Source organism: Mirounga angustirostris, unplaced genomic scaffold (assembly GCF_029215605.1).
Source record: "Mirounga angustirostris isolate CCGP_5_RB_7025 unplaced genomic scaffold, mMirAng1.0.hap1 SCAF_4, whole genome shotgun sequence".
NCBI classification, from domain to species: Eukaryota; Metazoa; Chordata; class Mammalia; order Carnivora; family Phocidae; genus Mirounga; species Mirounga angustirostris.
The window spans coordinates 129,066,326-129,088,816 of record NW_026991712.1 but is presented as its reverse complement, the minus strand read 5'-3'; the positions used below and the strand labels follow the sequence as shown (position 1 = coordinate 129,088,816).

The following is a 22,491-nucleotide window of genomic DNA, read 5'->3' as shown; positions in this document are numbered from 1 at the left end:
TAATTTGGGCTCCTCCGAAAAACAGACCATGAGACAAGGATTTGAATGAAAGTTATTTTTCTGGGATATGATCTCAAGCACAATGAAGGAAAGCAAAGTAAATAAAGGGGTATGTTAATGAGTAAGTCACTGTTGTGAGCAACTAAGGCTTAATTTCATGTTGTATGCTCTGAGGGTATAGACCATGTCTCAGAATTTTCCCAACAAGGAGCAGGGATGCCAGAGTATTTATCCACCAACTCTTGTTTCTCACGGATGGAGGCTCATTTGGGTGGGTGGGAAGGAGAATTAGCTATCCACCCCCACCCCCGCCCTTTAAGGACAGACACAGGAAACCTTGAGCATGTATAGAAAATTCTAAAGGTGACTTCCCAAGTAGATCGAGGCAGAGTACTGTATCTGGTTACACCGGTGACAAACAATGAACAAATACCTGAGAAAATGAGATGGTGGCCAGTATTATGCAGGCAGTTAGAACAGGCTGATGGGATAAAGAGTGACTGGAAGGCTAGTTTAGATGGGGTGGTTAGAATGATGAAAACAAGGAGGGGCCTGAGAAGCAGCATTCAGCAGGACAAAAAAGGAAGTGCAGAGTTCATGAGACAGGAAAAAGAGGAGAAATAGAAGGCCTCTGTTGTGGACACAGGATAGGAGGCAGGGGAGAGTGTTATGGGCTGAAGTCCCCCGGTAGGTAGAGGCCAAACCACAAAGGCTTCATCAGCCAGAACAGGGCATTAGAATGTCATCTGAATGTGTTGGGCAGTCACTGAGGGATTTTGAGCAGGAACATGACATGATCTGATTAACATTTTTAAAAGTTCATCCTGGTTACTCCTCTTCCCTTCCCCTTTCTTCCTAAATGGTTTAGTCCACAAACCATTAGATAGGGCTGAGCGAGGTTGACTTCTCCACCGGATGTGGAACAGGATGTCTGCATCCAAGTAGGGTACAGAGAATGTCCATGTGGATGGTGAGAGTGGTGGGTGGCAGTTGCCTGGCCTGAGGTGTCAGAGCGAGAGTGGGAGGAAGGAAGGTTTTCCATGAGGGTGTGGGGCTACCCAGCCAAGATGCTAGAGCCCAGGTACGGTAAGGAAGGCATCCATATGGGAGAGAAACCTGGTATGGGAGGTCAGAGTCCAAGCTTGGGAAGGAGGACATCCGTGAGAGGGGTCGGTGAAGCAGTGACCCCACGTGACGTGTCAGCCCATGCACAGTGGGAAGGATGTTCATGCAAGGAGGCGGTGGTCACAGTGGTTCAGTACAGATTGAGAAGGGCGTCAGTTACGGGAAGGTGCCTGGTGTGGGGAGTTGGAGCATGAGGGTGGTGAAGAGAGTATAAGTGTAGGCAGCCCTGTGCTGGTGGTTGGAGCCCACACAGGGTGCGGAGGGCATCACATGGGCACAGCTTAGTGCTGAGTGCTGGAGCCCAAGGTAGGTGAGGAGGCACTTGCTTGGGGCACACAGGTGGGAAGTAGCCCAGACGAGGGTGTCAGAACACAAGCGGGTAAGGGAAGCAGCCACATGGAAACAACCGTGGAGCCCACGTGGGGTAAAGGAAGACGTCCGCATATGTGCGGAGGGATGGGGGTGTGACAGCACCGAGATTTGTACATTTGGGAGCAATGATCAAACAAGTAAATATATTAAGGATAATGGGAACCAGGTTTCTCACTGTTGGAGAAGGGCATTACAAACATGGAAAGGGAGAAAACTAGAATGGACACTGTGATGTTAGATTAGACTGGAGAGAAAGGTATGAATGTATGATTCGAGGGTGGTGGGGAGGTCTAAATGTATTTACCCATGGATGTATATACATGCATGTTCTTCACCTCTACCTGCTCAGTGAGAGGGTCTGGGATCGGCAACACTTCAACAAGGAACACACCAAGCACCTAGATCTTGAGTTCTTAATACATTAAGAAAGTACACTACACCGAAGCAGTGTACTTCGGAGAAATGGCAGATTTCAAGGCTGGGACAAGGAATGCACAAAATAGGCCTGGAGGTCTGGTGCCAGAAAGTAAAGAGATACTCAGAGATGAGTGTATATCAAAGGGACAGATTAAAGGGGCTCCTGCTTGCCAACTGTAAGATAATTTAAGCATCAAAATAATGACAGTAACGTTACAATCCATTGAATAAAATAGGAACTTTAAATCCATATAGATATAAATAAATGAAGATATTGAAATTTGGTTGAGATCTGGAATATTTATATAGTCTCAAAGTAACTCCCCACAAAATACTTATTCATTATAAGAAGAGTCATTTTGTAGTAGAGGGTCCTGTCAGACACCACTTTAAATCAACTAATGAAAATTAAGAACACAGTAACAGGACAAATGAAAATGTGATGGGATACAATGAAGGGAACACAGCATCGCTTCTACGATGCTTCTCACCAAAAATACATAAGTTTAATTTAATCGTTAGTAAACCTCAAATAAAACTAAATTCAAGGATATTCTGCGAAATACCTGGCTTGTCATTCAAAAATGTTCAGTCATGAAACTCAAGTAAAGACTGAAAAACTGTCTCCAGTTGAAGGAAATTAAAGAAACAGAACAACTATATGCAGTATGTGATACTGAATCCGATCCTTTTGCTGTAAAGAACGTTACTGAGATAATGGGCAAAACTTGAATGGAGCTTGAGAGTAGATGAAATCAAGTTATTATATTAGGCTATATAGGAGAATGTCTTTATTTTAGAAATATACTAAGGTATTTGGGAAATGATAGGCATCAGATTGGCAACTTACTCTCAAATGGTTCAGGATTTAAAAAAAAAAATGTACCATTTTTGCAACCTTCCTTCATTTTGAGATTGTTTCAAAACGAAAAGTTAAAATTTTATATATTCACTTTGGCCATTTGATTTCCTAGGTCTTTGCACATGCCCCAACCTATCCCTATCCCAGAAGTCCCCTCCCCTCGAGAACCCTTGCTTGTCCTTCATTTCTCTGTGAAGGTCCTCCTTTATAGTATGCACTGTGTCCCCAGGCATTGAAGTTTACCTGTGCATGTCTACATTTCTATTTACCCCAAAGGGTAGAGTCCATGTCCATCACACTCATACCTGTGTTCCTAGCACTTAGCACTGCACCTGGCGTTGTGCTTGATAATCAACATGGAGAGAAGGAGAGAGACAAAGTTATAGTTATAAATTTGGAATATTTTCTAGAGCTAACCCAGTTAAGAAAAGCAGATGATTTGTATGCTGCCTGGCCTGTGTTTGAATTACAGCTGTGTGATCCTGGACAAGACTTAGACTCCTTTTCCACACATGTAAAACGGATTGTTAGACAGAGCAAACGTAGTTAGATTTGTAAGGCATCTAGCAGAGTCCCTGACACTTAGCAGGTAGGCAACAAATATTTGTTTCCCCTTTCTCCTTAAAAATTGGAATAAAAATTATCAAAGAAGACTACAAGTTTAGAACTCCAGGTTATCTCCTGACTTCACGATAGCTTTGATACATGAACTTGGATAAGTCATTTCACTTCACAAGGCTTCGACTTCCTTCTTGGTAAAATGGGAGGTGGGAAAATGGAGGAGTGAGACGTGAGCTTTTATGACCGTCATGCTCCCAAGATCTCCTAGTTCTAAAGTTTAAAATACGTTCCCTTTTTTGGATGATAGTACAAAAGGTGAAGGATAAGAGATATTTTTGCTGTATTTATTATTTTTTATTTTATTTTATTTTATTTTATTTTGCTGTATTTAAAGGACGGTCCTCAGTTTTAGCAGTCAAGGCATGCAAAGTCCTCCTCCTACGGGCCTGCACGATTCCTCATTTATACCTGCTGAAAGTATAGGTAAATTGAGAGGCGGTGGTATTGTTAGGTTACTGTCGAGCGCATTAAAAATTTATGAGCCATCAAGGAACTAGCACCCAGTTTCAAGTCTTGCTGCCTTTTTCCTTATTCATAATTATTTTCCTAATTGCTTTTTCCCTTAAAAATGGGGGAGCCGAGACCTTGGATATTTGCCTAATGGCTCAAACAGAGCCATGACCCATTGCCAAGTCTTTCAGGCCTTTTATAGCCTGGGGACATTTGCCATTGAAAGAAAGCTGATGGGTTTGATTTTCCTGAAAGAGATATTTTGCACTGACCTCTGGCCCCATTAAATACTTTGGCCATTGCCCATTCACGGTAATGGGAGCAATAAATTTGTTTTAATTTAGGATGTCATCAAGTAGGGAATATTGACAAAGACAAAATAATGTTCTGAAAACAGCCAGGATGAAATCATGAATAAATAAATATGTTGAACTTAGCTGAAAAATTAACAAATGCTCATTGATAAGAGTCTGACTGGACTATTTCAAAATTAGGCCAAAGGTGATCCCATTTCTAATAGAAATGTCGTCTTTCTCTTTTGGCCAGAGAAAAGGTGGGCTACATAGACATTGCAAAGCATAGAAAGGCATTTATCCTTTGTGACAGATCTGTTTTAAATAGATCTATTTGTTTTCGGCTAAATGCCAAAAGGAACAAGCCAGATGACTCTAGTAGCCTTTTCTGTGGCAAAGCATTTATTTTCCTTTCTAAACACCTTTATTAGGGAATCGCAGCAGGCTGTTTCTCTGCCTTTTCTTTCTGTTAGTCCCTTAGATTGGTGTCAAAGAACTGAAATTCTGGTCAGATGTTACCTGTATGTGTTTCATTTTGAGTGAAAGAAATGACTTTTAACTCGATACATTCCTCTTGAGGAAGGGGATAAGGGCGCACATGCCACTGATCCCCTTGCTCATATTCTTTCATAAGTAACATCAGTCTGACAGATGGCCAGAAAAAATCCTAACAAACCACAAAGCATATTTGCAAAGCTGTGAGGCCTTGAATGGTGTTGACTTTGCAAAGTCCAAATGACTAAATCTTCTAGGGTTACCACCGGTAGCCTGAAGGCATCTTTAGCTGCATAAAAACTAATTGGACCAACTTGAAGGCAAGAAGGTTGTGCCTGAAGGCTTTAATCACACGAGTAACCTAATGGTTTTTTGTTCAACATAGCCAGGGCACTGTTTAGGAAGATGAATCCATGCATGCAGCTTAGGAAACCTTGCACAAGATCAGAGGGTTGTGGGGAGGCATAAGCATCTCATTTAAAAAGCTTAGCGTATATGTCTCAAGTTTTGGCACCCTCGCTCATGGACAGGTAAGCCATTGTTGGATGGGGAAAGTAAAACTTTTTTTAGAAGATCTAACTAAGCAGGACATGAGAAAGCTGATTCCGGTTTCTCTATGATGATGAAAGGTATTTCTCTATTAGCAATGTAGTGTTGGTCTTTATATGCCGAGGGTCCAAAACTCTGTAACTCATGACTAATTCGGGGAGCTCCCCAAGTGGTAACAGACCAACATGTTTGACATGCGCTGCTATTAAATGTAGTGTGCTTTACAAGAAAGAGCATGGACTGGAAGTCTGAAGACATTTTGTTCAAGTTATGGTTCTGCCCCTTGTTAGCTCCATGACTTCCTGCAGGTTATTCAAACTTCGAGCCTGGTATAGGATGGAGGTAAAATTAATGCCTTCCCAGATACTTCGTGGGGATTTTGTAAAAATGTTCTAAGCTAATCAGTATAAAAGTATGTGCCAACTACAAAACCCTCTACAAATCTAAGAAATCATTTATTAGATCATTATGGTAGAACTTAATGTTCTGTGTCTCTTTGTTCATATTTAGTTGTTTTAATTTCACTCTTGCTTTCAAGCCATGTAGACTCTATTCATTTGCTATAATTCACCAAATCAAAGTCCCCAGCTCTGCAAAAACCACACTTGGAAGAATGTGATAAAAATGGTTTCTTTTGGACTGGATGCCCACCTGATGTCTTCTCTGGAACGTAATTCAGTCAGAAGCAATTATGGCACTAGCAGAGATTCTGAGAATTCATGAAATCCCACAGCCAAAACCATGATTCATTGCTCCCATACCAAAAGCATTTGGCAGGCTATAGTTGGGAAGCCACAATCCTGGCTGCTTCTGAGGCTCTAAATGGGGCCATTTGAACTCGTTGTGGCCCTGCCCTGCTCCCACAACTCTGGAGAGAAGACATCAGAGTTCCCCGGACTCTCTTTAGACAATATTTTTCTTACCTCCTCACGGGCCTTGCTTAGCAATATACCTTTCTGGATTAAGAGATGACAGAGTGTTTTGGAGTTTTTCTCCACCGCTCAGGCATTGCAACATGAATATTCTACAAATTTATCTTCTATAAAAACTTTTGTGAAGCACCTCAGGAGTTTTTAGTACCAGCCTTACACAACCTGTCATTCAAATCCTTAATGATGGGTTTATGTGAAAGGGATTTCTCCACACTTTTCGTCTGCTTCATCTTCGACGGCAGTGTGGTTCTTCCTTTGAAATAGACCACAAAAGAGATGGTTCCTTCAGGCAAATATCAGGGTTCAGTGACTACTTGAAATGAAATGTGTATAGACAAAACGCTGCAAACACCACCTCGAGTAGTAACAGTAATGGGTAGCCAGGTATGCTGTGCATGTATGTGGAAATCGGGCATTCGGCCCTGGCCAAATAGCAGACACTTCAGATGAGGAAGATAAAAATCATCTGCCTAAGTGGGAAATGTAATCTCACTCTGCCTTTCCAACATATGAAAACCAGTTTCACAAAGTCTATATGGTTCATGAATCCCTTCCAAAGAATCATAGAGCATAAGAAATGGAGGGACCTGGAATGTCACATCATTTGGATCCCTCTATAGAACCCACAGCCATGAGGTACCCCAGCCATAACTCAAAAACTTCCAGGAATGGGATGGGACAGTATCCCCCTCTAGAACAACCCAATCTGTTTTGGGACAATTCTAACTTCAGGAAATGTGATATTTTCTTTTAACTATTCCCAGTGTCTAAGGCTCAGCTTTTACCCTTTTACCCTACTTGAAGTCTTTATCAGTTCTTCACTTATTTAACCAGTGACAATTCAATCTAACCACTTGTCATCTGGCACAGATCTCCCCTTCTTACTTCCAAGCAATCAGGAGAAACTCTGTCCAGTATCTGCGGGAATCCAGATGTATGTTCTTACCTATGGATTTCCCCTCTAAATTTATCCTCAACAAAAAGAAATAAAGCAAATCTAACATGATGTTTCTTTCTTACTGAACCCATGGTAGCTTCTAGTAATCAGTGCTTTTTTTTTTTTTTTAAGTGTACATAAAAACTCTGTTTTAATATTCCTTTCTGGAGTTTTGCCTAGAATGTACATTAACCCACTAGTTTAGTTTATAGACTCTGCCTTACTCCTGCTCTGAAGAATTGAAGCTATATTTGGGTATATTCTATCAGCTAGCACTTTCTGCACTTTTCATAGCTCTTCTGTAATCTTACATACGTATTGATTTACTTCTGTTTGGATAATACTTTTTGCTTAATGTGCTTGTCTGAACATTGTTATCTCTGCATTCCTTTCAGCCAACATAGCTTCCTAGTTTAGAATGTTCTTATCTTTGCTCAGGGTGCGTAAGTCCATTCACAGAATACTTTTTGCTTAATGTGCTTGTCTGAACATTGTTATCTCTGCATTCCTTTCAGCCAACATAGCTTCCTAGTTTAGAATGTTCTTATCTTTGCTCAGGGTGCGTAAGTCCATTCACAGACCACGTGACTGACTATAAACATGCTAGCTTGTGCTGACCAACCATGCATACACGAAAATACAGATTACATATTTTGGATTTTAGTATGAACTGGCCTAATTAGCTAACAATCTACTAGGTAGTCCATACCCATAAAGCTTGGATTGAAAAGCAGGAAATATTTTTTGAATTTTAGTTCTGCTCTTCATTTTGGATAAATTATTCATTCCCTGGTGCACCTTTGTAAGAGACAATGGCTGATGATTGTGTTTATCTTTACATACACATCACAGAGCTAATTTGAACCATTTAGCCTAAAACTACTGAAACCTTTTTTAGTGCTTCAATTAAGACGTATCGATATAATGGCATAGTGTGCAAAAACTAACCTAAAGATTCTGTTGTTCTCTTTAAAGGAGAAAACGTCATGATATTCCCATTAAACACATGCATGAAATTACCCATATAATATTCTATATCATTCATGTATATGCCTATATATGACATATAGCATCCTCTGAGCATAAAGAAGTCTATGTAGTTGACTAGCAATATTGAAACACTGCAAAACTGAGTGCTTTTCTTACCTGCCATTAGTTCACATTTACTTTCATTGAATTTGTGGGGCAGTGGCATCACTGGACATGCCGATTTTCACTGACCACAACTTCAGCAAACACAGGTCCTGTCCTGCTGGTGTGTCTCTTAAACTCCGGGCTTCTGTGAAACTCCCGCTCAAGCCTGGATGCGCATGGGTTGAGGACAACTAGTTCCATTGACCAGGGTCTGGTTTCCTCTGCTTTGTTTGACCTGGGCATGCTTAGCTTCCATCTGTCTGTCATCCTAGAGCAGTATCCAAAGCCAGCCCATGTGGTATCTCTTGGGCAGGAAGGTTAAGTCCCCTGGCATGAACTGCATTCAGCGACTGAATAAATAAGACAGCTTGGAGATGGGCTTTTATTCATAGGAAACCAGATAGCCTTTCTGATGATAAAATATTTATTCCCTATTATCTTGTTGTTGCCAAGACTACTATGGACAGCACATTTCTTAAAAGGAGCTAGAGTGCTAAAGAGGCTTTAGTAGGTAAATTTTAGGGTATTAGTAGAATACATTTTATTTTGAAAAATATCTCGAATGACATTCTATTGCCCAGAACTGAGTGTGATTTACCACTTAATGTTGATTGAGATAATACCATGTCCCACTTGAAGTCAATACTTTTTCTTTTTTTTAATCATTGCTTTCCTCTAAGAAAGAACTTCACTTTATCCCTTCAGAAAGTGAGGCCAAACATGTGGTCATTTTAAGGCAGCTAAGTAAATTAAGCAGTGTGAATTTATATTAGAGTTTAGAAAAATCTAACTTCTTCAAATGAACATTTTGTAATAACTTTGTTTTACACACTTTACTTATCTTAACTATTTACAAAGTACCAGCTAAGCCTCGTGGGGGATCCAAAGATGTCAGACAGGATCTCTGACCTCCAGGATCATTGTTTAGTGGGGTTCACTGCATACGAATACAGATGGTGCTACACCAGGGCAGACTCTGACAAGCACTGTTTTAGAAGTATGAAGTACTAGAGGGGTATGAAATGCTGGGTGGGGTTTCCAAGAAGACTCTGAGGAAATGTTGCCTTTGAGTTGGACCTTGACAAATAATAAAAGTAGGTAACGTTTATTGAGTGCCTCCTAAATGTTAGCACTGTTCAAAGTATTTTAAACTTATTAATTCTTTAGTTCTTGTGATTAACCTTATAAGCCAAGTTTTGTTATAATTCCCATTTTATAGTTGCATAAACTGACATGGACCCAAGAGAGACCACAGATATATAATTCACTGACAGGTGTGATTCGATATTAGGGTGAGGGTTTCAATGGCTTCAGGTTTTGAGCCTGAAGAGGTAAAAAGGAAGCAACCCCATTAACCACTATGGTAAAAGAGTGGAAGCTGGAGGAAGAGAAGGATTAATGAGGGCCCGGAAACAGGAAGAAATTCCCATAAGCACGCAGGCTTTGGGATCTAAAAGCCTTGGGTTTGAACCACAGATGAGCCAATTATCAAACCTGTGTGACAAGTTACTTAATTGCTCCAGCTTCAGTTGTCTTACGTGTAAAATGACAAATGATTTGGTAATGATAAGGATTAAGGGAGATGAGAGAGGTAAATGCTTACTACATTGGGATCATGCAATAAATATTATCACCACTCTCTCTTATAATTATCACTATAACAATAGCAATATAATAATAACAATATCTCTTGGCATGTGGTTTCTTGATATTCATTATTACTAAGATAATAATGTTCTGGTTATTAGTTCCTTTTAAATAAGGCTTACAATGATATTAACTCAGGTTTTAGATTCAACACTCCTTTTTATTACACTTAATCATCAAAACAAACGAAATTATTTATGTACTTTTCCCATATTACAGATAAATCAACTGAGGCTGAGACGGGTGGCATGCCCTTTGTAGCCTCCCTGGAAGAGCCAGGACTCACACCCAAATCTGATTTACTCCAAATAATTCTGAACTCTTTCCCAACTAGTCACTTGTAGCATTAAAAACACCTTTGTATCACTGTCAGTTTTCTGGGATCTATGCTGAGTAAATAAATTATGTTTTATAAAAATGTTATTAGCAAACCACCACATGGTTTTCATAGTGTGAAATCATGTGTCTCTCGGAACTTTCTAGTGGACAGTGTTCTGCTCAAGGCCTGTCTTTGGAGGAGATGAAGAGAGGTCTCCAGTTCTCACCCGTTGACAAATATGGTAAGTATATAGATTGTTCAGACTGATTAAGGGACCTGCCCCTAAGAAGGTGATATTTATTTGATAACAAGGGAGAAAAGATTCTGTTTTATATAATGCCGAGAAATGATGGATGCTTTAAAAGTACTATATTATAAAAGTAAGAACTTTGATCTTATAAGTCTTATATAACTCTGCATTTACCTTTGAGTTTAGTAATGTGTATGGATAAGCATGTATTTGTACAAGTATATCAGAGTGTGTGTGTACGTGGAAGAAGATAGAACTCTCCTCATGAAAACAATCACCTGCGTCTTGTGATACTCCAAACACCTTGTTGCCGCCTTACTGAGTTCACTACCTCTAAGCCCCACATCGCAGGTAGGTCAGGAGGACAAAAACAAGAGAGGAGTCTCCACAATTGCATCATATGCTGGGGGAGCTCTTCCCCTTTAACAAGTACCCAAGGGTAAAACGTAAACCCAGCCATCCCCTCAAAAAGCTAGAGAGGAGGTGAAGGTATCATTGATAGTTTCCATTTTGCACAGGACTACTGTAGAAGGAATTAATAAAGCTCTTTGAAATAGTTAACACAGTTCTGTGCAGCCCCTGGAAGCCAGAGGCTGGGTAATCACCCTTATCACCAGCTGCCATATTAATGTGCCAGGCCTGTAATGTCCTTTTTCCAACCTCTAAGCCTGAGAGGCTCTATATTTAATTGGAATTTTAGCACAATGGGCTCATTTATTCACGGGAACTTTTCCTGACAATATGGAGGACTGAAAAAAAATGTATGTCAGTTAAAGAGATCAGATTTATTACAAGAACTGGGTTTAGGGAAGAATAAATTGGATGATGCGTTCCCGGTTCTCTGATTTAGATGGCAATAGACCTTGGAAGCCCTCAGCTTCGGGATCTTCACCAATGCCCCTTGTTTGCCGACATATTATTACCTAAGGCATTAGAAAGCCTTTAAGAAATGAAGAAAAAAAAAATTGTTCTGGATAGATGCAGACAAACTACTTGGGAACATTAAAGAAAGGAAACTTTGTGCTCTGACTCCCAGGACGTGTGTAGAATGCAGCCGAGTGCTTTTTATCATCAGCTTTACAACATAATTGGCCAGTCTGGTAACAGGGGAAAATGTGCTCTAAGTGTCACATCATCACATTTTTTATAGAGATCATATCGTTTTTTCAAACTTTTACAGATGTGAGCACACAACCACAAAACATAGGGCACCCTTTGAAATGTGTGCCTTGACCAGAAGTCTTTCCTTTCATATTGGAGGAAGCATTTCAAGAGGAAGCATTTCATTAACGATCTGTTTCTTAAAGGAATAAGACTTTGAGTAGCATTCCCCAAGATGAAGACAGAAGTGATGCAGAAATGCAGAAGTTGGGTTTTCTCCTGCATGTGTGTACCAGGGGTGGAAGAAAACATTAGGGTGTTTGGATGGAGCAAGAGCCCCAACAGGCAAAAGAGATAGATTTACTATCCCCCTCTAGGAACATCACCCGGTACAAGAAAGAACCTTTAATTGCCCTCCATTTTCATCGCATAAGCCAGTTGTGGTAAAACAGCTACTTTAGGACCTGTTTCTTCCTCTCCGCCCCCAAAGAGCAGGGCTAGGGAATGAAGATAGAATTACAGGCATAGCAATTCTCTCTGTACTTGAGGCCTTTCACCCTAAAGTAACAAAACGTGCGGACATGGTTCTTTTCCTATAACCTATGGTCAAATTTCACATGGGTCCCTCTTCAGTGGAGCAGCCACCCAAGTGCCTGTCGTCCAACTCCGGCAATGATGCATGAATAAAAATGTGAGCACCCACGCCCCACTGACTCTGCCGCCCATCCCCATCCCCAAAGGAGAGGCACCCGCACTGAGGGACGAGCACTCCCAAGGCCATTTCCCCTGGAGTCCCATGGGGAGACGAGCAGGCAGGAGCCTCACAGGCTGGTAAAATCGCATGTGGTACATTAGAAGGTTGATGATAGGAATAAAAGGATCAAGGCTTATTAAAACATCTGTCTGTGCCTGGAATAAAGGTGCAGTTTCAGGCTGGACAAGAGGAAATGTAGATTTTATGTAAGTCCACCCAAAATTAGGAATCAGTGATGTGTATCCTGATCCTGCCTCCCCTCATCTCAGCACCCCTGACCACACCCTCCTCTCTGACCCAGGCCAGCCCCCCCCCCCCCCCCCCCCCCCCCCCCCCCCCGTCCCCACGGTCAGCTGCAGTCCCGGGATCTCCGCATAGGGGAGTGTGTGTGCCGCCTAACAGACTTTGACAGAGACCCTTCTTATGAAAATAAATAAACCTATCCAACTGCATACTGCTAGATGCCTTGATGAAATTGTAGATGGCTGAGCTGGTTCTGAAAACTCAGCTATCAAAGGGGAGCAGAAGCGGCAATAGCTGTTGACAAATGTGCCCATTTTCACCGATGCGATGAACGGATGGCTTCCTTACTTGCAGGGGAAAAGGAACTGCTTACCTGCTCGGGTCCTGCGTACTCTGGGGCAGTGGCCTGATCCTGAGCCCCGAGTTGTGTTCTCTGGACACAGCAGGGGCTGTAGCTTCAATGAGCATCAAATACCACTGGTATTTGGACCTGAGCTTTGATGGCCACTGAAAAACGGGCGCTCAGGGAGGAAAAACAAAACAAAACCTAACCAGAGGCAAACCTGCGGTCGCGAGTGGTTCTTTCCTTTTGCTCTGTGCTTAGCTCCCCATTCTTTTTATCACCGCCATTTGCTTAACTCTCACGGTGTCTCACACTATCCGGATGGATGGTCTGATGTATGTTACCAACCTTATGAATTAATGTCCTATTTACAGATGAAGACACCGAGGCTTAAAAATGTTAAGTGGACAAATATCACAGAACCAGTAAGTAGTGGAGCCGGGGTTTAAAGCCAGACTTGCCTGACATGAAAGCCCATTTAGCCGTCACCAATACACCACCTTCTTGAACTGACCCCTTCTTGACTGCAGTCTTGGCCGGCTTGGGTCCCAGTCACCATTTGTGTTCCTCCGGTCTCAGCTCTCTGTTTGCATTTTAAATTTTGCCTTTGTTTTACAACTGCTTGCCAGCAACCTCAGCCCAGACTCTGCCCAGGAGCCAGGAGAAGCTGCCTGGCAGCTCTGTGGTGCACTGGGTGAGGCTGGTTAAGAAAAAAATGGCAAGATGGACCGCAAGGCAGGTAAGTAACAGCTGAACTTCTATTCCGATGCAGGCTACGTGTCTGATCCCATGAGCCCGCTGCATTTTCATTCCTGCCGCAATAGCGGCAGCTCTGAGGACAGTGGCTGACAGCACTCCGTGGATACCTAAGGAGAGTTTTCCCCCAGACTGACAGCAACAGTTCCAACCGTGGCAGGCTTGCTTCCAATTATAATATTTTACCCTCTAAGGTCTCCTTAAATTGGCTTGTTGATTCTGGTCCTATTCAATTCCCTACCACAAGCTGGGCTTTGGATTTGTGGCTAAGGGATGAAATGCAAAAGAACCAAGACAGAATGTATTTAAAGAATTGGTTTGAATTTTGTAACTGAAAGAACAAATTTATATCGTTACTTGGAGATAGGGCCTAAGTCTGTGGTGGGCACTTAACAATTGTTATGTTTTCCTAGACTGAATTATCTAGACTTGTGTTTGAGAACTGTGGGTTTGATTTTTTAGAATATTGTTCATTTTCTTATGTTATTATGTTACCTCTAGTGTCCAGCTCTGTGATTAAAGATTCTTTGTTGGCACACAAAATGGATTCAAGGGTGTATTTCGTTCCAACAAGATGTCTTCTGAGTATACCTTCTCTAAGACATATTGGTAATGACCTTCGGATCAAGACGCTTGCAAAATATTGTGCTTAGTTATTTAGCCTCCTTTCTACATCATACCAAGTGCTCCGTGCTTTGTTTGGGCCTCTTGTTGCAGTCAGAACCAAGGTGTCATAGATGCTCTTGGTGTGAGTATGACACTGGCCCACAGATGCGAACCTGCTATTTATACCAGAGTCTGGCACAGTGCACGGGCAGGATACTGAGGTACCAGTGTCCTTCAAACAATGAGAAATCTGGGGGTGCCCGGCTGGCTCAGTCAGTAAAGCCTGTGACTCTGGATCTCAGGGTTGTGAGTTTAAGACCCACGTCAGGGGTAGAGTTTACTTAAAAAGAAAAAGAGAGAAAAACCTGCTCTCCATGCTCATTCTAACCAGGGAGACAGGAATACTTCCGCCGAACAAAATAGTCCTGCCATTGAAAGGCAGATTTGGGGGGAAAAAACAGGCAGGAAACCATGTAAATTCAGTATGATGATTACTGCTTTTAACCTCAGTAAGAGGAAAAAAATTAGTAAAGCAAGATGGGGTAGCCTCTAAATCAAGGTTTCCAGATCTCAACGCTGTTGAGGTATTGGAGGGAATTATCTTTGTGGGTGCTGTCCTGTGCACGGTGGGATGGTCAACGGCTTCCCGGCCTCCACTCCCAGATGCCAGTAACAGCTCCCGGAAAAAGTCGCCAGACATTTCTAAACGTACCCTGGGGGACAAATCTGCCCCAGGTTGAGAACCACTGCTGTCAACCCAGAGAGGACACTGGGGGCTTGAAGAGCAATGGAAGGAATATAGAGCCTGGTTGTGACTGTGTTTAGGCAACTCTGCTTTCTTCTCGTGAGTAATATGGGCTCATGCACAACTGGAACTAAATGGGGAAAGTGCCGATTGTTCTTTCATGTCTGTGGTGAGCTCCTCCGTCCTCCCCTCTCCTCCTCCTGATTAGAAATTAGGTTTCTTGAGGGCAATTTCTATCAGAACAGCAACCTCACCTCTAAAACCCTTCCGAGCCTTTTCTGATGATCTGTGGTTGCAAAGTCGAAAGTCCTCTGAACAGCCTAGTGATAGCCCAGTGCCAGTCCAGTAGAAGTTAAAAGCATGATACTTCCACTCAGAGTCGCTCTTTTTTAGCTCCCAGCCTCTTCATTTCCCCACCAAATCATTCTGGAGTCATAGGTGCTCTTTCCCACCCAGCAAGTTGCCAAGGCTCTTTCGAATAAGCAGGAACAAGGAGCCTGAAGTGGCCATACAAGGATAAAGCTTTCTGGTAAGGGGCTGGCTAAGAGCACCTGTCTCTCCAGCTCTGTCCTAGGCCTCTGTTCCGGCAGCTGTGGGGAATGAGCCAGCACCGAGCCTGGGGTTCTTCAGGCCTTAAGCCTTTTATGAGCTAGGTTGAAAGGAATACCTTAGAGAGTAAAAAAAATAAAAATAAATAAATAAAAAATAATTAAAAATAATTAAGTAAGTAAATAACCAGTTTTACTAAAAGATTGACAGTAGACGTAATGCCGATTGTATGTATAATCAGGACAGTGCTGGGGTAAGCCAGGCGTCCTCCCAGTTTCCCAAGGAATGGAGGTCCTATCCAGAGGAAGGACAGTTTGCTTCTGAAATACCCCTTTTAGAGGGAGATTTTCGAGAACAAATGTGTGACGCTCCCTTTCTTTGTTTCCTTTAATTAACCACCTCCTCTCTCCACAATGTATCTCCTTAGGTTACTGCTTCCCTCTGGCTCTTGTCTTGTCAAGGATCTGCAAATAATGAGACTAATGTGTCTTGATTCCTGAGAAGGGGAACCTTTTCACAGATGCCAACCTGTAGCTCACCAACCTTTTTCATTATTGCACCTTTAATGGGGCCCAAGGATCATCTTAGAGCTTGTCTTGAGATCATGAGGTTTTGTGTGTGTGCGTGTGTCTTTTCTCCTTGCTGAAAAATGTCTCACTAATTGCTTTCTTTTTCTGCTGGTAAAAATGAACTTCTGTGATCATGTTTTTGCATGCTTAGCACATTAAATTTTTTTTCTATGTGCATGCAGCACTGAGTCGCTTCGAAGATGTTCAATTAGCTATAATTGTAAGCCAAATTACAGCAGCACCAAGAGAGAGTTATTCCAACAGAGTGATTATTTAGGTTAAATTATTTCCAAAGCTGACATTTCCCTGGGAAGGAGGGTAAAAATGGGTGCTGGTGGTAGGAAAAAAGGCTAGTTCTAGATAATCCATCTGAAATGAAAGACCTGATTTCTTTCTCTCCCTCTCTTGTTCCCTGTCTTTACTTAATTTCTTTTCCTTTTTCCTTCCTTCTTCCCTCCCCCTCTCCCTCCCTCCCTTCCTCTCTTCCTTCCTTCCCTCTCTCCCTCAAACAATAACCACTGGCTTTGGAGTCACTCAGACCTTCTTTAGTATTTGTGTGACCTTGGACAAGTCACTTAACCTATCTGAGCTCCAATTTATTATCTGCAGATGGTAATAATAGCATTTCTCTTGAAGAGTTACTGTAAGAATTACAAATAATATAAAATTCATTATGTAGTTCCTGACACACAATAGCAGATATTGTTGTAAATGTTGTTGTTCTTTCTTTATTTTTTTTAAAGATTTTATTTATTTATTTGAGAGAGAGATAATGAGAGACAGAGAGCACGAGAGGGAAGAGGATCAGAGGGAGAAGCAGACCCCCTGCTGAGCAGGGAGCCCGATGCGGGACTCGATCCTGGGACTCCAGGATCATGACCTGAGCCAAAGGCAGTCGCTTAACCAACTGAGCCACCCAGGCACCCTGTTGTTGTTCTTTATTTTTGCTGTTATATCGCCATGCAGCCAAAGAGCTCTACTACAAGAGGAGGGTGTGAGAAGAATGGACATTTTTCTCTCTCCTGTGAAAATAACCATCAATGACCCTAAGACCCCACCTCTGCGAACGGTGAGCTTCTGAGCTTACACTTCTGAGACAGTATGAGCCAAGATCCAGCAACCTTAGGATTGGCCCATTTGGTGATATCTTATTTATACCTGAAATCAAATCAGAAGAGAAATCAAATCCTTTAAATCAAATACAAGAACCAAGATGCATTCCCCAACAAGGGGGATGCTAAGTAAAAATAGCAAGAAAAACCGATGTATTGAGCACCTATTATGTGGCAGGAATAGTTTCAGACGATTTTAAATGCAATTATGTCAGTTCTCCAAATAACTCTGGAACGGGAGAATTTTTTTTTCCTTGCTTGCTCAAGTGGATAATGAATCTAAGCTAGCACAGAATGGAACCAGGTTTCAAAACTAGGTTTGCCTGGCGCAAGTACCCAGGATCTGTTCACTACACAGTACTGCCTCTATTGTGTGGAGAAAGAGGAAAACAAATAGCCAAGGTTCACAATCCAGAGTCGTGGTAAAAGCCAACAAATCTGCAGTTCTGCGGTCCTGAAGAAAATTTGAGAATTAGCCCAGGAGAAGTTTCAGGGACCGGAAAGACAAACCTTTCCTGATTGCTGTGGCTCATTATTGCAAAGTAAAACCAAAAATATAATCATCATCATTCTCTCTGTTTTAATTATGGAAAAGAAGGGGCTGGAATAATCTCAAGGCTCAAAAAGTACACATTGTTATTTTCTAGGCAGAATGAACCAGAAATGATTGACAGAAGCAAGACTCTCACCGTGATAAGCAGGAACAAAAAAGTTACGAGGGCAAAGCACAGCAATTAGGGAAGCCAAGGAGTTGCACGTTTTCCTCTCCTCATTAGCACGCTGGATAGGGAAAGCAAGGAGAGACAGCGGAGGCATTACCGGTAGGGTCTGAATGCCTTCTTCCTTCCTAGCTTTGTGGTGCGTGCAGTTACTCAAGGATGCCGACGGAGGAGCTCCCCCTGATCACTTCCCTTCCATAGTTCAAGAGCCACGAGGGCAAAGAGGAGCCATTTGACACCGGCAATCCCTTCCCCAGAATCTGCTGAAGGCTCAGGTGCCCAAATAACAGACTGTGGTCCGAGACTGTCAGCTCAATTAGCACCGCATGCAAAACATGATGGAGAAGCAAAGTTCCTCTCCCTCCTTGGACATCCTGCCTTTTATGAGGCTAACTAGAAATAAAAAGAGCAGGGGTTGCACATTTCTCCTCAGGCCAGAGATCCAAGGCAGCACAGCAGCCGACCTGGTGGCAGGGTGCTAATTAAATTAGGCTTCTTGAGTTAAAACAGTGCCATGGGTGCCAGGCCCTGCTACGAGGACACGTCTCCAAAGCACTCTCGGCCGAGCTTTATGTTTAATTAGTGAGCTCAAAAGAATATTATCTCAAGTATCTGTCTTTGAAGCAATAGGCTCCTATGCAGAAGAAAGGTATCTTCACCATCTTTAAAAAAGGTTTCGGAGCTCACTAATTTCACTAACCTCCATCTCCTCTTTTATCTCAACTAATCAGTACAGGGTAAGATTCCAGCAAGACCATGAAATGCAATAAAAATAGTTTGAATGCTGGTTTGCCCTTCAGTTTTCTACTCATAATAATTGATGGTCTGCTTAACACCACTTCAAAAATTAATCCACAGTGAAGAATATCAGGTTCTTTCAGGGGTTTTTTTTTTTTTTTCCTTTCCCGAAACTCAAATTAGTCCAAGGGGAGAAAAAAAATCAATGTCAAGATTGAGGATAATTTGAAGTAATCAGAATAAAAATGAACGGGACACTAGCTGACGTATGTTTATCCTATACCAAGTAGGAGACCGTAGGAAGCAAAATAGCATCAAGCGGTTCTTGAGCGTCAACCCATGTCAGGATTACTAGAGGATTTTTTTTTTAAAGATTTTTTTATTTATTCACTCGAGACACAGAGATAGAGAGAGAGAGAGAACATGAGCAGGGGGAGATGCAGAGGGAGAGGGAGAAGCAGGCCCCCCGCTGAGCAGGGAGCCCCATGCGGGGCTCCATCCCAGGACCCTGGGATCATGACCTGAGCCGAAGGCAGACGCTTAACCATCTGAGCCACCCAGGTGCCCCTAGAGGGTTTATTAAAACAGACTTCTGGGCCTTCATCCCAGGGTTTTAGAATTGGAAGCTTTAGAGTGGGGCCCAAGAATTTGCATTTCCCACAAGCTCCCAGGGGATGCTGATGCCGCTGGTTCTGGGACCACACTTTGAGAGGCACTGGCAGAGTGGTTCAGGCTGTGAGCTTTCGAGTCAGACTTGAGTGAAGTTCTGTTTTTTCCCCCCCATTATGGGACCTCGCATGGGCAGTTTACTTTGTCTCTCTGATCCTCAGATTCCCCGCCCGTAAAGTGGATAGATTGATTCTTACCTCACAGAGAAGACTAAGAAAAACAACGCATGGAAAGCACATATCCTGGTGCCAGGCACATGATAAATGTTCCATAACAATTGGCCATGCTTGATATAACATGACTGAGAGAGGAATCAAGCAAGTACCAAGGGCTAATCATTTATTTCCTGGACTCTAATGAAAGGATCTTGGCTGAGAAAATTTAAGTGTTTGTAAGACAGCCCCAAGTTCAGGTCCTGCAACTGAGGCTAGGTAACAAAAAGATAGCGAGAATAACACAAAAGGCACAACGTGGATAAAATTATAACCAGATTTGCAGCGCAGTTAAACAGAAGCACCAGGGTCTCCAAGGACCAAGTCTCAGACACCTCCTGAGTGTCATTTCAGATCTTCTTGCCATTTGCCAGTGAGTCACCCACCATGGAGACAACCAACTTCTTCTTCTTCTCCTTCTTCTTCTTCTTCTTCTTCTTCTTCTTCTTCTTCTTCTTCTTCTTCTTCTTCTTCTTCTTCTTCTTCTTGTTAGGGAATAACAAGTATTATTATTTTTTTAAATTTTATTGTTATGTTAGTTATCATACAATACATCATTGTTTTTTGATGTGGTGTTCCACGATCCATTGTTTTCGCATAACACCCAGTGCTCCATGCAGAAGGTGCCCTCCTCAATACCCATCACCAGGCTAACCAATCCCCCCTCCCCTCTAAAACTCTGTTTCTCAGTCCAAAGTCATGACAACCAACTTCTTGACCACACCTTACCTCCTGTCAGGCCGGGAGGCTCCCTACTGCCCCGCACCTCCCAGATCACCGCTATGAAACTCCCTTACTGCTCGAGGAGAGATGCCTCTGGCTCTCTAGGCCTTTGCAGCCTAACCTGGCTATTAACTAACACCTATGCAAATGTGGAGGAAACCTTTGACCAATGGGAGATCAGAAGCAGGAAATACATTCTCCTTTCTCCATCACAATCCCTTGTCCTGAGGCACAGTCATTCTTAGTGCTTCAAAAGTCAGTTTGGTGAGACTGACAAAGAAGTCGCCCTTGGTACTAAACAGCATCCAGCTCAATACCACACTGTAGGGGGTGGTCTCCCTCCTTCCCTCCACGTTCCTCCTACTTGCCTCCTTCCTGCTTCCAGAGATTGCATTACTGAAGAAGTAAGCAGCCTGTGAGCTTTTGCCCAGGGTCTGCTTTCTGGTAAAACCAAACTACGATAGACAGTATGCAAATGACTTGAATTTTGACCACTAGTTCCTCCTCAGTAAGGAATGGTTTGTAGAATGAAGGAATAGGTGGTTGAAGAATAATTCAGTTAGTATAAGAATGAATTCACAAAGGACTGGGGGGTTCAGGAGGCTGCCAGGCTAAGATCACCATTTCAGCCTTGTTTCTTTCAGCACCTTCTGAGTATCCTGTTGTCCCTACTGTTAAAAGATAAAGTGAGGCACATTAAAAATGTTAAGGGTTTCTCTGAGCGAAAATCTATTCCAATAGGGCAGCAGCAAACCAGAAGTGGTCAGGAGTGCTCCACCGACAGGAAATAGGAGCAAGACTTTTATAGAAAAGACACCGAAGCAAAGCAAGGAAATTATTTGATTGGCTACAGCTTAAGCAGTTGCCTTATTTGGAAAAGCTTAGTTGGCTGTTTGTGATTAGTTGTTCTTAGGTTTTGATTTCTTACCCTTGAGACATTGGTAGGCTTAGGTTTTGGTTTGCTCATATAAGGTGCTGAGGTATTAGAACCATGTCAAGCTCGTGGCCTCCTTTTGTCATTAACCTAACACCGTTTTCACTCTCAGTCTGTTACACATGAGACGTTGTACTGAGCACCACTGTGTTTGATCATGCCCTTCGTAAGTACCCCTACCACGAGTAAAAGTAGCACTAGTACCCGGTGTTTGCTATCCAAGCTCTAGATTTCTGTAAGCTGATCTTTTTCCTCTTCCTTTTTGATTCTTGTGAGTTCTCTCATTCCACCAATCCGCTTACTCATTTTCCTACTGTATTAGTATGTACCCATTTAGCCATCTCATCATTGCCGGCCTTTATTTTACTCCCTTGTGTTCAGTGTCTCTCTGCAAGTTGGAAATGACTTTTTACCTGCCTTTCAGGAAGGTCTATCATTTGCATAAAAATGACTGGCTTCCTGGCATTGGCGGGAGAACACTAACCCCCCAAACAAGTTCCATCTCTATGGTACTTCTCACTCTTTCAGTTTAAGCATGCCTCACCCCCAGGAAGGTCTAATGAACAAAATGCTTTTTTACTGCTTTTTGCTTTTAACTTTTCAACGCTCATTAAATATGAGCTTCATGTACCTTTTAGTACCAGTCCCAAAAGAATAAGGGAGCAAACCCTCAAGTTTTGTCATAATAGGGCCCCGCCTACTACAATATAGCTCCTCCTTGTCCGTCAAGCCAGGGTTCTTCACAAAGAGAACAAGGAAACTGAATTAATTCATTAACAAGGAACGGTCTGGATTGGAAAGGCACCAAGTTAAAGGTAGAGAAGAGGATGAAAAGCAATAGTGTTATCAACACAAGATTGTTAGTCTACTGCTCTGCAGAACCCCAAAATTCTAAAAGTTTTTTTGGCATCCATATATTCACCTAAAACCTTCCACCTTCTAGAATACAAATTCAGGGCATCTGGGGGGCAAGTTCAACTGGTCAAACCTATGCAAAGCAAGCACATTTTTAAAAAATTCTAATAATTAAAATAATTGGCTAGCTTAGAAAAGACTGTCCTAGTTAATTGGTCTCCACTGAAGAAATATTAGGCTTTAGGGAAAATGCATGTTTAATAGAAGTAATAAGTTATTAATACAAATGGAAATTCTGCAAAACGTAAAGTGAGTGGTGGAGAATGTTCAAATTGCTTGCTAAAGCTTAAGTAGTTTGTTCCTGTCTCCCACCCTATCCATTAAGCTGTTAATTGATTTAAAATATTAATACAGCTCAAGAATCACAGAGAGACACCTCCTTATTTGCAATTTTCCTATC

At 42.2% G+C, this 22,491-nt stretch overlaps 1 protein-coding gene across 1 annotated transcript in view; it reads left to right on the top strand.

Moving 5' to 3' along the window:
- TNNI3K (TNNI3 interacting kinase) overlaps nt 1-14,129 on the top strand; it is a 306,502-nt gene extending 292,373 nt beyond the window's left edge. The window contains exons 24-25 of the mRNA XM_045897407.1: nt 10,318-10,394; nt 13,617-14,129. Coding sequence (XP_045753363.1) covers nt 10,318-10,394; nt 13,617-13,693 — 154 coding nt within the window. The 3' untranslated portion in view covers nt 13,694-14,129. The remainder of the gene's footprint in view (nt 1-10,317; nt 10,395-13,616) is intronic.
- The last annotated feature ends 8,362 nt before the right edge of the window (nt 14,130-22,491 follow it).